Genomic DNA, 11,915 nt, shown 5'->3' with positions numbered 1-11,915 from the left:
AGCGCTGGTGGCGACGTAGAAGAAGACTCGAACATAGTTATCATCACGCGAGACCGCTGGCCCTTCGTCAATCTTTTCAAGGTCAAGATATCCGTCGTAGAAGGGGGGCCACTCTGCAAATATCTCGACTCGTGCATCTTCAAGCGCGACACGCCGCTCCTACCTCACTTGCAAACCTTTCACGTGCGGTGTCCCATAGACATGTTCACGCGCATATGCACCAAACACCTCAAGGGCGGCGAACGACTACAAGAACTCACCGTCTACTGCGAAACCAGATTCTGCGACAACAGATACATTCAAATCATAAATCAAATATGCAAAACCGCCACGCGCCTGCGATCCCTGTCCATCTACAGCAACCCCTCGACTACCGCAGAGTATATTCTCAACAACATCCAGAGTCAAAGTCTCCAGTCCCTCTATCTTCTCTCCAACAACATTAGCGTACCTGGCATGAGCGTTCCAGTCATGTACGGCGAGTCCGAACTCTCTCGCAAATTTTGCGTCGACCTACTCAAAAAGTCCTTTCCGAATTTGCGCTACTGTCTATGCGCCTTCAATCACATGTACAACATGGACCTGTCACCCACGCCCGCTCTGTTGAGGCAAAACTTTATTAATCCGCCCACGCCCATATCGTCTGTACGAGAAGAAAACGAAGATACGTACCTGCCGGCAAAGAAGCCTCGTCCTCCGCCCAGACAACAGCAAAGGCCCGTAGAACCACCCAAACAATCCAACATGTCAGAGACTCTCTTGGAACAAGACTTTATTCCACCACCCAGCATTTCGACAACTTCGATTGAAGAATTGAAAACTCCGGACCCACCCTTATCGTCCACCACGGAAACTCCTCTGACCAGCGAAGTAGACAGCGTTAAGAACTTTCCATCGTCCGAAGACGGCAACAGTATTAACCTATCCAATCTCGGCAACAAACCTTCCATTTCTACAGTCTATGCAGATGGCGCCGTCTACTCCGACACGTCGGTAGAGGCTAAAAGAGTCTTTGAAAACGACCAAGTCGGTCGAGACGTGGTGCAATCGATGCAACCCAAGCCCACCTTCCCAGTCAACCCCTATTTACTTAAAGGAACGGTACAAGGAGAATACGACGAAGACATTTAAAATAATAAAGATCAATTATTTATTTATTTATTCGCTTTTCTCGATAACTGCAGTCAGAGTTGACCGCATCGTGTTCTCGAATCTTTGACGCCAACTTCTTTTTAAAGTTACCCCAATCGCCCAGCAAGTCCGTATAACTGTGACCGCACTCGAGGCAATAAAGTTGGGGCTCCGTGTTCCATATCGTCTCGGGATAGACGCACACGCCATTCATGGCCAACAAGCGGGCACAATCGTCGTTAAACAACAACTTCAGTATGAGATACACCGCTTTCGTGTCGTACATTTTGTAAAAAAAGAGCTAAAAGCTTGCCAACCACCTCCACTCCAATCCACATCCAGTTTTTTTGTCCCTCACGCGCTTATGCGATGCTCAAAGGGGGCTCTGCTTTTACGAGAGTTTATCCCAACGAGCAAAAATCGCCTCTGGGTTAACAAAAACTTCAGTATGAGATACACCGCTTTCGTGGAGCTAAAAGCTTGCCAACCACCTCCACTCCAATCCACATCCAGTTTTTTTTGTCCCTCACGCGCTTATGCGATGCTCAAAGGGGGCTCTGCTTTTACGAGAGTTTATCCCAACGAGCAAAAATCGCCTCTGGGTTAACAACAACTTCAGTATGAGATACACCGCTTTCGTGTCGTATATTTTGTAAAAAAAAAAGAGCTAAAAGTTGGCCAACCACCTCCACTCCAATCCACATCCAGTTTTTTTTTGTCCCTCACGCGCTTATGCGATGCTCAAAGGGGGCTCTGCTTTTACGAGAGTTTATCCCAACGAGCAAAATCGCCTCTGGGGTAGCAATTACCTACCTAATGTCAGCTACGGAAAACACGGGACACAGTCTAGATAGCCTAACCTTATACCACACACCCAACCCCCTGGTGTGTTGGAATGACCGCAACACCCTGACCATGCTACGTTCCTGTCGACGCTAGCACACACAATTTTCTCTATAGACATCATTAAGGGCCAATGGTCGAAAACAGAAACGGCTTCGGGCACTGCGGTCAATTAGCTAATACATCTCTACATGGGGGACAGAAAGATACACACAACCTAACCGACTAACGGCGAAACCCTGACACCACACTCTCTAACGCGCCAAAAAACAGCTCAGGCTCCCGTTTGCCCGTGAAATGACGGTCAATGCATTAGAAGGTGTGCGACATGCCCAACCCTCTGAAACTAAGAACGGACACCTTTAACCACCTGAAGTCTCAACAAAAATCCCCAGTCAAAATCATGTCATTATATGCCTATCACTATAGCAAAGTATTCTCGTTAAACGCAGAGACGAATTCGACAGCATTGTGTCAAACTGGTCCCACGTATCCCCGGGCTAGTCATTGTCAGAAGTTACTTTTAACCTACTGACATATGCGACATGCACAATCGCCTCCCGTACAGAAGAGCGCGTGCCGGTGGCATTTGTCGACAACTTTATGCGCATATTCAACATGAAATCAACTAGTGGTATTTGTATCTCTTCCTGGCGGTAGTGCATTTACCATCACTCGTTTGCTGAGAAACGGGTAGATGGCAAGTAGAAATTACTCCTAACCAGAGGTGAGACACACACCCTAGCATAGCTAGGAACGCAACTCTCACCAGCAGTACGTTCGCTGCCTCGCAAAAATAATTGCAAGCTATACAGAGCCCCTAACTACTCTAAGCTAGTGAGCCATTTGGGTAGGACGTACACTCGGGCAATTCGATGACCATTTTCCCCATCTACCCTACTCCTACCTCACCATCAGTTTGCTAGCCCTACAGACAGATCCCCCTAATGCCGCGGCAGCTAACGGTCCAAATCAGAGTAAAAAAAGTTTTCACCTGCCGCGGCAAAATCCCCAATTAGGTCAGTGTGTAGAAAAAAAAGAGTAGTAAATAAACAACGTTTTTGAAACGCGTGGTCATTCGTAACCCGTGCGCACATCCTCTAAGGTCCTTTGGTTGTCGTTTGCCTTTTAAAGCGTCCCTCCAGAGCAACGGACACCAAGGAAAAAGACAAAAACAAGATAATGCTATGACAACGGTCGAGCGTCGGAAACTTACACTTGCAATTGTCTTTTTTCCATCACTCTATTGGGACACAGTTAAATGCATTGACCGTCCTACGTCAGAGAGAGTGTCCTCTAAGCTAAAAACACTAAGAAAATAAAGTGTCCAATGTAGTGGGGAGATGTGAGTGTAGGGTGTGCGTTAATTTGTGTAACAAGCTAGAGGTTGGAACTAACCGTGTAAAACACCGGGGCTAAGTTATCCCAAAAAGCGGCGGACCCTATACGAGGTTAGACGCACTCTCCAATACATCCCCACTAAAAACGTACGAAGAAGCTAACCCCATTTTTTTTTCACCTGCCTCATGGAAAGCTACCTAACACAGTTAACCCACCCCCGATTTACGACGTACGCTGGAGAGCACTGGCAGAGTGCGTCGAGAGACATTTACCTGCCTACCACCGCGTTCATCTAGAGAGAAAAATGCTAGACAGCCTATCTTCGATGGAGTAAACAAATACGTTAATCAAGGGCCGACTTTACATGAATCCGATTCGCATCCATGTAAACGTGACCAATGTGTGGAGCGGACTTGCGATCCAATCTGACCGTGCTTCAATTTCCAAGCCAGTTTAGTTAAAAACGAGCAGAGAAATTGGCTTCGAATGGATCACATTCCTTTTTCAATTAATGCAAAGTATCGACGCAGCTACGACGTGCCTATAAAAAGACGCGCAAACATCCTCGCTAGGCGGAACCCTCGTGCTACCCAAAAAATCGAGTCGGAAAACCAAAACTCCGAGATCGACTGGCTAGCCTGGCTAATACAAACGTTTTGTAGGTGTAGATGGAGTGAAAGTGTATAGTGTATAGTTTACGTGTAGCTAAATATATAAATATAGAGTTGGACTCTTTTTCTACGCAATAGCAAATCTCGGGATCTCTCCATGTTGCGAAGAGCTAGTCTGATTTCAAAAACAACCCCCTGCCTAAGAAATCGCTACACTGACTAGCCGAGGAAAAAAACGCCTCCCACCAAAAAATACGACGCACACTTCGAGATCCTCCGATCGTATCGCATCGAGCATTTACCTACCTCATCTTAACTCGCACATATAAAGGCTAAGGAAAAATCGTTTCTTTAAGCCCTAACCCGAATGAAACTACGCCGATAAAAGCTAAACCGTAAGTCCCTCACAACACGAAAAAGCTATCCAATATAGAGAAAGACCTCATAATATAGCTAAGAGAAATGGAGCCCTAGTTAGGCCTTTTCTTTATTAGCGCCAAGACAATAAAGCATTTTTTTTCTTGGCGACAAAAAAGAAAATGCACGCTCATTTACTACTAGCCTAAGCTTAAACTACGTCCTATATGTAGTGTGAAAACATGTTGCCTCGATTATGTCTACATGGTCCAACGTTCCCTCGACAATAGCTACATTTTGTTAGTCTGTGATTAAAAAAAAAAACGGTGCACTCACGCATCGCCGGCTCCGTGCGCCGTCCTCGCAGGTGGCCGTCTGACGAGAGAGAGAGAGAACCGGTCTTGTGAGCTCATTTATATATACATGATGAGAAGGTCACGTGTTATCAGCTGACCAATCAGCGCCGCTCGCGTAATATGACATAATGCGTGGGCGGAGCGCGTGGCGCAATTTGAGCGGGAAAGATACTGGGCGCGCTTTGTTTGCATACGCGAGCGGAAGGTCACGTGTTAAGATAATGGGCGCGAAACCGGGAGCTCCTTTATTTACATACGCGAGCAGAAGGTCACGTGTTAAGATAATGGGCGCGAAACCGGGAGCTCCTTTATTTACATACGCGAGCAGAAGGTCACGTGTTATATGCTGACGTAATATCACGTCATGTGTGGACGGCGCGCAATTTGAGCGGGAAGATAATTGGCGCGAAACCACTACACGTTAGTGGTGCGACGTGGATTTAAACTCTTTTTCGAGCCGATTTTAATTAAAAGGTTGGTGATTGTGATATGTTGTTGAGAAGCGGATTTGAATACGAGTACGATCGACAGATCCTTAAGCGAAGACAATTCAAAGCTACAGTAAAGAAAAAAGGGCCGCTCCTATTCGGATTAAAAATTCTCTATAGATACTGGTTATTGCGATTAGGACGCCTTTTTTCGAGAAAGCCGAATAGGGGAATTGCCAATCTTCCCTGTTAATAAAATGACCTATTTCGTGGTGAACGCGGCAGACACTTTGTCCAAAGTGCTCTACTGTCCGCTGCTTGGCTCCAACCTTAGCGCTGGGGTTAGAAACGAACTGTTTAGGTACAGTTCGACCAAGCGAATAACCACCCTAGAGAGCAACCAAGTCCCCAGCGCCAACGTGAACGAGCTCTTAGAGGGCGGCCTAGGTGGTAAGAACATGGAGCCGTCCGCGAGAGACAAGAATAGGTGCCCCGAAATTTATGGACAGCTCACGAGTTACAGGCTGGGCGAAAGCACCTTTTGGCGCTGCCGCTCCAAATATCCGGATTTGGTCGACGACGACGGAAAAGTGGTTTGCTGTCGAGGCGGCACCTTCGTGCACTCAAAGACCGGCGAGCCTTACGTAGCGGGCTACCACGACCCTCGGCTCTTCGAGTGCAAAAACTGCCCGCCGGGCTACGTGGCCGGAAGACTCGGCGGGTCTAGTAGTCGACTAAACGCGCATTGTCTGAGAGACGCTTGCTTCCCGGGAAGGAGCGTCGTGGCCAACCAGATTCACGTGGCTATCGGCTACGCGTCGGCGGTCGGTAAAACCACCTGCATGTGTCCGGTGGGGTACGTGGCGTGCCCGGGCCCAGCGTTCAGAAACGAAGACGCAGACTACGTTTGTCCGCACGCCAATAGAAGTGGAACGCCCGTGTGCGTCGAAGACCCCTGCGATCCGTACTGCGGCTCTCGCAAGAAAACGGTCGAACTGCAGGCGGCCGCCTACTACGACCACTCGCTCGGAAACTGCGAGATGACCAAGTACGCCGACCGCGACCGCACCTTTGTTGGCTTTTACGACAAGGGACCGGCCAGGGGCCACCTGAGCAGCTACTCAATTTGTTCCCCCCGACTCCACGACGGTATTGATCGCGTCCTCTGTCCGACGAGAGCTCCGGAACTTACTCCCTGGTTGTGGTTCGAAAATCACGCCAGGAACGTGGCCGTAAACTTGGACGAGGCCACGCACGAGGCGCGATTGCAGTTTGTAAAGGGAATACCGGAAGACGAATACTTTATATAAAATAAACGATGGACTACGTGTACGGCAACGCGGCCACTGCCGTGGCCTCCGTGGCCCTGATTAGCAGAGGCTTCAAACGGACTCGCCAGCAGAGTGGTAATCGGTACGTGTTTGCGAGCCGAGCCAGCGCCGACGACATTTACGAAACCCGCAAACTACACGAAGCCTTTGCGAACGGCTCCGTGGCCCTCTCGGGGGACGCGACCAAGCTGAAAAACATACGCCTGGGCACGTCGCTGATAGACTGCGAAAAGGAGCCTGGGTTTGAAAAAACGTCGATAAGGCAGCTCGTCTCTTCCACGCTCGGCGAACAGTACGTGGCCGTATTCCGTAAAGTCGAATTTAATTGGAACGAAAACCAATTAGACTTTGACGAGGTTTACTGCATGCCGAAAATTCTCAAAGAACACGTAATAAACAGAATAAGGAACAAGGCGGTAAGCTTTTGCAACCCCTTCACGGGCTACGAAGTGATATCCTACGACGGAGGGCGGCTGACCACCTCGTGCATCTGCAAGTTTCCCGACATTTTCGGCGGGCCGACCTGCAGAGACCAGGTGGCCTGCGGAGTGAGGACTCTGGAAGACCGAGTCGTTTTCAAGCATTTATTCGACAGAAAGATGCGCACTCGAATAGATCCGACGGAAGTGCTCGCCGGCGGCGTTGACGCGTCCATACTGCGCGAGGCCCTGTCGGACGGAAGTCCGCGAGTGGTCTGCGACTGCAAGAGCCAAGAAGATCCCGTGCGGTTGACGAGCTCGATACATCCGCTACAATGCCTTCCCGATCCGTGCTTCTCCGGCTTGGCAGCCCAACCGCACGCCAGCGCCGAGGGACTCGGTTGGGACATGCGATGTCGGTGCGGCGACCCCAACGTCACCCGACTGTATCCTATGGGCGAAGCGTCACACTGCGTGGCCCTCAGGCACAACGTCGTCAGGGCGGCGAAGGACGTAAAGTCGCGCACGACCATAGAAACCAAGCGCGGAACCCTAGCCGTGCGCTTAAACAGGGGAGAGGGACCGCTCATGATTCCCGAAGACTATTACGCGGGCCCCAATGAGGACTGGTTCGTTCAGGTCGACCCGTGTAGCTTTTGCCAAGACCTCAAAAAGACCACAAAGATGTTGACTGGCTTTGGCGTGAGCGGCACGCAGCGAGACTACGAAACGGCCAACTACTACGACCTACCCTTTGGCGAGGACACGATATGCACTCGCGCACCCACCGGTCACGGGACCTGCCTCGTGCCCGAATGGAAGGACTACGACCTGTCCGACCCCCAACGAAAGTCGCTGCTGTGCACGATGAGCGAGAGTCCGCGCATGCTCGCCGCGATCGAAAAATACAAGATGCCCCTGCGCTCCATAACGTACGACGAATTCAACGAAACCGGCCGAGATCCGGCCAACTACGACTACGCGTCGCGAGATTACTGGAGAGACTACGTTTTTCTCAAGTTTCAGCTCGGCATACCCCCCACCTCGAAGCCTATATTGACGGTTCTAGGTTGATGTTATGCCTGACGTTGAAAAAAGTGAGGATGGCCGTGATCGCCGTGGTGAATAGTATGGCCGCTACGCAGACGCATATTTTTTTTGTGCAATTGTCGCAGAGCATACAGGCCGCCTCTTTGATGGACATGCTGAAAATCGAGGAAGGACTGTTGGAAACTTCCATTTCGAGCGGGTTTCGTATGGAATAGTAGTGCGCGACGTAATAAACGCTTTTACCATACTTGTCTTGCGGAAACGTCATTGTTCGCGGTCTATGAACGCCGGCGACTGGGTCCTCCATTATTTTTAAATACAGACGTGTAGACGTTTGTCTCAAACGGTGTTTATTATCGACTCTGCAGCATCGTTTACTGGTTGCGAGTACACCTCCGCTTGCACGACTGGCGGTTTCTTGGCTTTCTTCGGGGCACGAGTCTTTTTCTTCTCTGCTACCAATGGCTTGATCGTAACCGGGCTATTGGATGCGGTAATTACCGCCACCTTTTTCTTGCGCTTACTAGTCGCGGTGGACGACTCTGCGGTAGCTGTAGGCTTGGGTTTTGCCTTTGCCCGTTTACGCACAGTCTTGTTTGCAGAGGACTCGCTCTTCTCGACCGCGGCAGAAGCAGCCGCGTGGTCGACGACTACTTTATCGATGACCTCTTCGACGGCGGCCTGCACCTTGGCCTGGATGTCGTTGGAGTCGATGAAACATTCGCACTTCGCGCTTTCTTTGGCGACCACGTCGGTCATGACTTTATCCAATATTCTGGCGAACATCGTCGAATAGGTACGAACGACGGGACGCGGGTGGTTTTTTTAACCGACTTTAAAAATCAATGGTGTTGTTCATGTCTACGGCCGCGAGCCGTCTCCGCCTCTTTTCGGCCATGCTTCTCACAGTGTGCTCGTTCGCGCCGATGCCGTCGGCGTTGTGTAGGTTGGAGACGCCGCTTTTGTTTGCGACCTTGAACTCTTTAATTTTCTTGAGGCAGGTGTTTATTAGAACGGGCTTGTAATCGCTCGCGTATTTGCCGGCGTAAATCACGGCGACCCTGTTTGCGAACCTGGAATCGAGGTCGTCCTCCGACACGTACGCCACGCCGGTGGTTTCGGTGATGTTGTCGTAGGGATACAGGCGCGTGTCTATGACAACGTTCCCCCTACAGCTGTAAGTCCGCATGCGACGACAACCTTCCACAGTGGGGTCCATGTTCATGGCCCTGTATATCACCTGAGATAGGAGACTAAAGAATACGTCCCTGACCATGGTCTTCACCCTGAGTCTGTCCACCAGACCTTCGCAGGTCGACAGGACCGAGACCATGCCCATAAAGGAGTACTTTTCCCTGTACATCTTTTCCAAACAGGTGATGAGAGAGCTTCGCGCCACGTTGACAACCTCCTCGTCGTAGTTTGTGTCCACCTTCAACATTTCCGTCAACATGTCAATCAGAGAAGAGTTGTTCAAAATCTTTATCTGGGAATCGCCCTCGGTCGCGTCGCGTCGGGACGCGGAGGACTTTGCGCACGCGGCCTCAACCGTTCTCCCTTCGCATGCCCGAAAGTTGTCGCCTCCGCACAAGAGATCGTCATCGTAGTCGTCCTGGTTGTTGAGAAACGCCGACGCGTGTTCTATTCTAGTCTCTGGCGCATTGACGCAGTCTGCGAGTCGCGCCGTAGAAATTTGAATGGGGCCAAAAATGTCTTTGTCCATTTATTTTATAATAGACAAGGGATCCGATGCTCTTTCGACACGCACCAGAGACTTCCTGCAAAACTTGGGGTCGTACTTAGGTGAGCAGATTGCGTCTTCGCAAGAAAGATTGTCTTCTTGGTCCGTCCACGGGATTCTACACGTGCTGATTCGCGTGGCCCACCGAGAGTCTAAATCGTCTTCGGATACGTAGGCGACCCCGGTGGTCTCGTACACGTTGTCAAAGGGGTAGAGCCTCGCGTCAATCACCACGTTGCCTCGGCCGGAAAACGTACGGAGTCTTTGCAGTTGGTTCACGCTCTCGTCCATATTCATGCACCTGTACATGACCGCGGGGATCATGCTGTAGAAGGCGTCGCGAAAGGTGAAGAGGCCTCCGCGAAACCTGTCAACCAAACACTCTGTCGTAGAGAGCCAGTGTGCTATACCCGCGTGCCCCATCTTGTATTCGGTGAACTGGAGTAGGAATTTGTGAAAGGCCTTGATTCCCTTCTCGACGTGCTCTTGGCTATAATTTGACGGAATGGAGAGAATGCTTTCCAACACCTCCACGGCGTCGTCTTTCCAAAAAGGATGAGGAGTCGCCTGCTTCATCGCTTCTTCCACCGCGTCCGACTTTGCAACGCAGACCGTAGGCGGTTCGTAACGAGTGCTCCTGTCCGCGAGACTAAACTCCATCTTGTCGAGTATCACGTCCTCGTCGTCGTCGGCGGTCGGTCCAACGCATTCCGTCAGTTTGACAATCTCCATTTATTTATTTAAAGTATTTGTACCAAAAATCTTCGAACACTCGCCTGTTGATAAAGTAATACACACTGAGTGTGAGTATAGACGCAAAGATCGCGGCCCTGAATGCTATGTTTTTAATACTGGAACCTCGCCCCCTCTTTATTTTTGCGTACAGAGCGTCAATCAATTCGGCTCGTTCATAGACCGTCAACTGTTCGTTGGAAACGATTTGTGCGACCAATTCTTCCCTCGAGCGTCTAAGTATCGCTTCCTTTTCTTCGCGACGCATCGACATCGTCACCGATTTTTGTAAATAGCACGTGAGAGTGCGCAACGGCGTCGCTGATGGCGTAAATGGCGAGCGTGGATAATAGGACTGCCGTCCCGACTTTGCAGAACACGTGAAAGGCGGACGAGTCGCGCAACTTGTTCCAATCGGGCATTGTGATTATAGTTTTTTTTTATGATTCCGACTTCTTTGTATTCACATGCGCTTGTTTCTTCTTTTCCCATTGTGCATTCATCACGCGTTGTAGCGCAAAGTAGGACGACACTCCAAAGACAATCGTGGTGGCAATGTTCAACACTACGGTCAACCCCCCTTTGCGTTCAATCTCGTACATTTTTTTTATTCTTTATATTCCTCGTGCCGACCGTCGTCCTTTGAAGACGTCTTTCTGATCTCGCTTATCAGGTCGTTGATGGCAAAGTAGGTGACGGTGCTCAGAGCCAGCACTACGCCGACCTGACACATGATCTTGAAGACGTTGGGAGATCTCTCCGATACGTGCTTCTTCAAAAGCTTCACAAATATGTCCCGACCGTAGTCGTCGTCGGCCACCGCATCTACGACACCGTGCGGCAAAAACCCCTTGGCGGTATTTCCCGCTGTGACCGCCGTGTAAAGATTCATGTTTTTTTGATACCAAAACGTACAATGTTTCAGAAAAGGTGGGAAGAGGAGTTTGAACGCGCAATGAGCGTACCTTACACGGCAGTACCCATTTCCGTTGCGGGTGACGTGGCCTTTGACATGGCCAGGGTCAGAGTCAAGCGGCTCGTCGTAAAGATCAGCAAGTACGTAGCGTCCAAGATGACGACCGCCGCGAGCCGAGCGGTAATCCAAAAGATTGCCACAAAGTATGGCGCAAAGAAAATTGGAGCCTGGGTCGGCACCACCATACTCGTCAGATTGGCTCAGGGCATGGCCCTCGGCATCGCCAAGACGGTGGCCACGGCCGCGTCTACGGCCAACGCGGTGGCCACCGTCGTCATGTTTGTTCTCGGCATGGCGGGCGCAATCTACGACGCCATAGATCCGAGGGGCTTCAATAACATGCCCACCACAATGGACGAGCTGTTTGAGATGGTAGACCAGGCCATCGAGAACGACAAGTTTAACCTGACTAACGCCGACGTTGCGACGACCAGCTACCCGGTGGAGGTGTATCCGGAAAATTACGTGCCGCTGCCTCGCAACGACATTTCGGAGACGGACGAGTTTATAGGATACGTCGCCGAATATCTGAGCGCCCTACAAGTAAACAGCCGCGGCGAAGCGATCACGGGGAAAGACGAGCCGGTCACCGAGGGAAG

At 50.5% G+C, this 11,915-nt stretch overlaps 1 protein-coding gene and 1 long non-coding RNA gene across 2 annotated transcripts; both read right to left on the bottom strand.

The window, feature by feature from the left end:
• Positions 1-1,136: 1,136 nt before the first annotated feature.
• On the bottom strand, positions 1,137-2,355 carry LOC121837531. Its single transcript, XR_006078179.1, has 2 exons — positions 1,818-2,355; positions 1,137-1,622 (listed from the first exon to the last, which is right to left on the bottom strand). It is a non-coding gene; the product is annotated as an uncharacterized LOC121837531 (long non-coding RNA).
• Positions 2,356-8,702: 6,347 nt separating this feature from the next.
• On the bottom strand, positions 8,703-9,308 carry LOC120849030. Its single transcript, XM_040221120.3, has one exon. The coding sequence runs from the start codon at positions 9,306-9,308 to the stop codon at positions 8,703-8,705; it is 606 nt and encodes a 201-aa protein (XP_040077054.2).
• Between the last annotated feature and the right edge of the window lie 2,607 nt (positions 9,309-11,915).

This window comes from Ixodes scapularis, unplaced genomic scaffold (genome assembly GCF_016920785.2).
Source record: "Ixodes scapularis isolate PalLabHiFi unplaced genomic scaffold, ASM1692078v2 PGA_scaffold47__10_contigs__length_4178495, whole genome shotgun sequence".
In the NCBI taxonomy this organism is placed as follows: domain Eukaryota; kingdom Metazoa; phylum Arthropoda; class Arachnida; order Ixodida; family Ixodidae; genus Ixodes; species Ixodes scapularis.
This window is presented reverse-complemented; position numbering and strand designations above follow the sequence as displayed.